At 41.7% G+C, this 6,000-nt stretch overlaps 1 protein-coding gene across 1 annotated transcript in view; it reads right to left on the reverse strand.

Annotated features, from left to right (window-relative positions):
- Positions 1-6,000, reverse strand: part of POLN (DNA polymerase nu) — a 215,139-nt gene that overhangs the window by 119,961 nt on the left and 89,178 nt on the right. Inside the window, exon 17 of the mRNA XM_019552905.1 lies at positions 5,080-5,157. Within this exon, the coding sequence (XP_019408450.1) occupies positions 5,080-5,157 (78 nt within the window). The remainder of the gene's footprint in view (positions 1-5,079; positions 5,158-6,000) is intronic.

Below are 6,000 nucleotides of genomic sequence, written 5' to 3' on the forward strand. Positions count from 1 at the left end.
GGGCCCTCAGAATTGAAGAAGAGTAGATTGAAGTTAGCAACTGCTTTCAGGTAAGGTTCTTTGGGTAAACGTGATATCTTTTATTAGACCAACTAAATAGTTGGAAAAATTGTTCTTTGCAAGCTTTCAGATACAAACACCCTTCTTCAACCACTTTCAAGCACTCCAAGGTGAAACTTGTGGAAAAGACAGGGAAGACAACATCCGCAGGCATGAGGCTGAGAAGGCAGCAGCCTAGAGAGCAGGAAATGCAAGGCCTTAAGGACATGGGCTCTATAACCACTACATCAAGAAGGAAGAGTAGAGTGATGGTAGTTGGTGACTCCCTTCTGTGGGGGACAGGGGCACCAATTTGTTGTCCAGATTTGGGGGCCCAAGAGGACATCACAGAGAGATGGCCAACGCTCATGGAGCCTTTCAATTACTACTCCTGTTTGCTCATCCATGTAGGCACCAATGATACTGCCAGGAATGACACTGAGCAGATCAGAGGTGACTATCAGTTCTTGGCAGGGGATGAAGGATCTTGGAGCACAAGTGATGTTCTAATCAATTCTTCCCATGGAAGGCAAGGGTCCAGGCTGAGACCATTAAATCCTGGAAGTGAGCGCGTGGCTGAGACAGTGGTGTCAATGCGAAGGCTTCAGCTTCTTTAACAACGGGTGAATTTTCTTGTGTGGAAGACTGCTCTCAAGAAAAAGGATCCATCTGATGAGAATGGGAAGATGCATCTTTGGCCAACTTAGGGCTTTAAACTAGGTTCCACAGGGGACAGTGATCAAAACTCTCCAACAATAGAGCACATAGTCCATAGAGGAAGGATTCAAAGAAGCAACTTAACTCTGGGAAAGGGCCAGACAGCTACAGGACTGCATGCAAAAGGGAAGTGGAATAGGACAAAATGCAAAATATGTCCGATGCATGTATACGAATATGAAAAGTATAGAGAGTAAACAACATGAGCTAGAAGCTGCAGCCTGTAAAATGAACTATGTTCTGACTGGGATCACAGAGACCTGGTAAGACAGCTCTTATGACTGGAATGTCAACACTGAGGTTTGCACACTGTTTCAGAAGAACAAGGCTGGGAGCAAAGGTGATGGTGTTGCCTCGTATGTCAAAACACATACGCTTGTTCCCTGGCTCAGGAACAAGACAGCAAAGCAAAATGCATTTATGTGAAGACGAAAAGTGAAAGAAGTGGCACCAGTGTAATGGTGAGGATTTATTATAGGCCACCAAATCAGGAAGAGTAGGTGGATGTGCCATGTTCAAGCAGGTGATAAATCGATCCAAAAGCTATGGGATGGTATTGATGGGAGACTTCATTTTCATGGACACCTGTTGGAAGAACAATGCAGCCAAACAAAATATTGAGGTGGTTCCTAACTTGTGTGGAGGACAACTTCCTGTCCCAGAAGGTGGAAAATACAACTAGGGAATCATCTATTTTAGATCTTATCCTGACAAAAAGGGAAGAGCTTTTAGCGGATGTAAAGGTGATGGGTAACTGGGGAGGAAGCAATCATGAGATGATAGAATTCCAGATACTGACGGGCAAAGCACGAGGTCAGCAAAATTAGGATGCCAGATTTCATACGACTTGAGTTAATAGGCATGGAAGACAGACTGAAGAATAAAGGCACCCAGGAAGACTGGGAACTTCTAAATGGCAAAATATTGGATGCCCAACAAGAAACTGTCCCAATATGATAGAAGCACAAGAAGAATGGCAAGAGAGCAATATGGTTGCATGAGGAGCTTCTAAAATGCCTCAAATGCAAAAGGAAAACATACAAGCAATGGAATAATAGACAGGTCACCAAGGAAGCATACCAGAAAATAGCGAGAACTTGTAGAGACAAAATCAGGAAGGCAAGGATAAAGAACATGCTGTACTTGTTGAAGTAGGTTAAGGACAACAAGAAGAGGTTTTACTAGTATGTTGGACAGAAAAGAAGGACCAAGGAAGCTGCGGGTCCTCTGTTATCAAGCCAAGGGGAACTCCTTTCCAAAGGGCAAAGCTACTCAACAGATACTTTGCTTCAGTGTTCACAAAAAAATTAAGCTGAAGCCTAATAAGGATTATCTGGATAGGGGAAGGGGCAAGCTGAAGGAGAAGATAACAAGAGAGACTGTCACTTTTGATAGGTCTGAATAAATTAAAGTCAGCAGGGCCGAATGAACTTCATCCCAGGGTACTGAAGTAACTGGCAGAGAAGCCTTGGCAATGATCTTTAAGAAGTCATGGGAGATGAGCCCATTACTAGAGGACTAGAAAAGGGCCAACACAGTGCTCCTGTTTAAAAAAAAGACAAGGAGGAGGACCCAGGGAACTACAGACTTGTTAGCCCACCAAAGTACCTGGGAAGTTACTGGAACATACCCTAAGGAGGCCATTTGCAAGCATCTGGAGGCAGAAAAGTTGTTCATAAACAGCTAGCATGGATTAATCAAAAACAAGTGTCAAACAAATTTGATCTCCTTCTTTGATAAAATAACTACTTGGGTGGATGAAGATGATGTTGTGAATATAGTGCATCTGGACTTCAGCTAGGTTTTTGACAAGGTCCCACACAAGCTCTTAATAAACAGATTGGAGAAACATGGGCTTGATGAAATTACAACACAGCTGATAGAAAACTGGCTCAATACCCTCAAGCAAAGGGTAACTATTAATGGGTCCATGTCAGAATAGCATGAGGTTTCAAGTAGAGTCCCGCAGGGGTCTGTCATGGGCCTGGTACTATCCAATCTGTTTATTAATTATTTGGATGCTAGCAGAGAAAGCTTCTTGAGCAAGTTTGCAGCCAACAAAACTGGGAAGAACTGTGAACATATTGAAGAATGCAAATACAATTAGAAGGATCTCAACAGATTGGAAAGCTGGGCTAGAGCTAATAGGTTGAAGTTCAATGCGTGTTACACCTTGGGAGGAATAATCAAAAAAGACAAATATAAAATGGATAACATCTGGCTGGATGGCAGCTCTATGGAAAAGGACTTGAGAGTCTTGGTAGATCACAGACTCAATGTGAGACTGCAGTGTCATGCAGCTACACAAAAGATGAATGTGGTTCTGGGATGCATCAATAGAAGTATTAGGCACAAGACACAGGAGGTGATAGCGCCTGTCTATTCAGCACTGGTTAGGCCTCATCTGGAGTACTGTGTGCCGATCTGACCTCCATTATTAAAAAGGATGTGAAGAACTTGGACAAGGTCCAGAGGCAGGCAACAAAGATGGTAAAAGGCTTGGAAAACAAGTTATAGGAGAAAAGGCTGAAGGAGCTAGGCATGTTCAGCTTGCAGAAAAGACTCTTAAGAGAGGACATGATAGCAGTCTTCAAATACTTGACGAGCTACCATAAAGAAGAGGGAAAGCAACTTTTCCCTCTTGCTGCAGAGAGAATGTGGATCAATGGCTTGAAGTTGTAGCAAAATAAGTTTAGACTGGAGATCCAGAAAAGATTCTTCACTGTGAGAATAGTGAGATAGTGGAATAGAAAGGAGCATTGGGTGTCAACTACAGCCAAGGTTGGGGACTTCAACTGGGGTGTACTGATTCCTCTGCTACCAGCAGAGCCAGAGGTTCTTGGCTAAAGGGTCCTGCCCCTCTCTTCAGGGTCAGACCAATCACCATATTTGGGGTCAGGAAGAAATATATTCTTTATATTTTCACTTACCCCATGGTCAGGTGGGTACGGACTGGGTGTTTTGCTTCCTCTCTAGCAGGGGGTGTGGCCCTCTACCCGGGATGTCTTGAACATATACTGACAACATTTCATAGAAACAGGATGTTGGCTGCTGTGGTTCCCCTGCTTTACCTGTAGTAGGTTAGGGTGTCAGGTCTATGTTGTGTCAGGGTTAAAGGCAGTCTCATTTAGAGTTTAAACTATGGAGTGTATGGAATGGTTTGGATAAGGATGATGCTGCCTCAGGCAGGGGGTTGGACTGGATGACTTCTGGAGGTCCTTTCCAGCCCTATTTCTCTCTGATTCTATAATTATTAAAACTGTTTTTGTGACTCAAAAATGACGCTGTATGCAACTAGTAATTCTCAAACTCTTACGACTCAACCAAATAAAAATCAGTTACCAGAAACTAAAAGTTATTTTCCCATATTTTTTAATTCCTAACCATTTCTGTACTAAATATATAAATAAAAAGCAGTTATTGTGTAAAAGAAAAAAGTGCATTTTCCAGTGTACAATTCTTGTTCAAATTTGTTTTGTATACTAACCAAGCTTTTGCACGAATGGTGAAAGTTTCAGAATATTATTACCAAACTTAAATTCACTAATAAGCACTGTTCCATGCAGTTAGCCACCTAATTGACTGTAAACATTTCTTATCCTCTTCACAGAAGAAACTGAAGGAATTAGAGGTCTGAGACAAATGAAAGTATAACAAACCCTGTAATGATGTTCAACTACATTTTCTTTAATGGAATTCCAAGCAAACTACCCCAAAAAATTCCTTAAGGTATCTGAGCAGTAGCTGGCTAATTATCCACGAAACTGGCTGCTATGCTTCATGGCTGGTGAACCACCAGTATGTCTATCCTGTAGTCTCCAGACTGCAACTCAGGCAGACACATAGGTGTACACAAGCAAGCACATAACAGAGCAGTATAGCTGTAGCAGTTTGAAGATTAGCGCAAGCTAAGTGTCCAAGTATCTGAACAGCTACTTAGGCAAGGCTGCAGCCTATGCCAAGCTCCATCTTGTCACAGATACACTGTTATTGATACCTTTAACTCACAGCAGCTTATATATTCCTACAAAAGCTATAGTCATGCATATAGATATACTCTTGGTGAAGAATTCCTGGGCTTCAAAATATTGGAGATCATTAAGGCTTTCCTCAAAGCAAGCCAGCTATGTCAGAACGTAGCAGTCTAACAGTTCCTGAAGATATATCTATACATAACATCAATAACTGGCCAGTGTCTAATCTGGGTTTTCATGGCAAATTTAGTAAAGATGCAGTGGCATTTAAGAGACAACCAGAAGCAGAGATCATAGGACTCTAGCTATTAATAATAAATAATAACAATAATAATGAGGATTATCTTACCTGCTGCTAGAAATGTATATCCTTTGGCAGAAACAAACGTGGCCCTTGGGGAAACAGTAACTATCTCACTGTCTTTTCCTAGAGAAAAAGATAGGAAAAACCATATACTGTATCACAGAAACAAAACAAGATGTAAAATATCCTTTGTTGTAAAATAGGTTAAGATTGCTAAACATGCCATACTTGGACAGAGCCATAAAAAAGTACATCAGAAACTGAACAACTCAGCCTTCTGTTCAACGGCTCACGTTATCACCACCACAACTACTGTAGACAACAAAACATATTCACCAACCTTAACTTTAGCCAATAGAGATGCCAATCCTTCTCTTTTACCAAACCAGTTCTTCCAAAAACACTAGAGCACCTCACTGAACATCCACTGGTAGTAATGTTACTTTATGTCACTTAGTAAAGAGGCATATGTAGAAGGGAATGCTAAGGAAAAGCGATTTTTTAAATTATATTTTATTTTTGTGTTAAACACAGAAGTAAATTTTGAGAACATGCAGCTGCTTTGAACATCCAAATATTAGTGCCTGAAGTCCAAAAGGTAAAGGAAGTGTGACAAATAACTATGAAATAATGAAATGCTACTGAATGTATAATTGGAATCCTAATTTTGGTATAAAAAAGGTTGCTTGAAGTGTAGCATATTTTCTTTCCTACTGATTGTTACTAACTGGTTGGAAAGGAGAAAAATACAACATCTGGAGAAGTTTGCAAAAGAGAACTTGAAAAGGAGGATCCACGCAGTGAACCAAAGACTGCGGAGCTGGTGTCATCGGGAAGGCTTTGGCTTCCACGACCACAGCCCGCTCTTTGGCGAGACAGGCAGCGAGCTGCTGGGAAGAGATGGCCTCCACCTCTCCCCCCTGAGGAGGAGGCTCTTCTCAGCCAGGCTGGCTGACCTGCTCCACC

Source organism: Crocodylus porosus, unplaced genomic scaffold (assembly GCF_001723895.1).
Source record: "Crocodylus porosus isolate Cpor-Errol unplaced genomic scaffold, CroPor_comp1, whole genome shotgun sequence".
Lineage (NCBI taxonomy): Eukaryota > Metazoa > Chordata > Crocodylia > Crocodylidae > Crocodylus > Crocodylus porosus.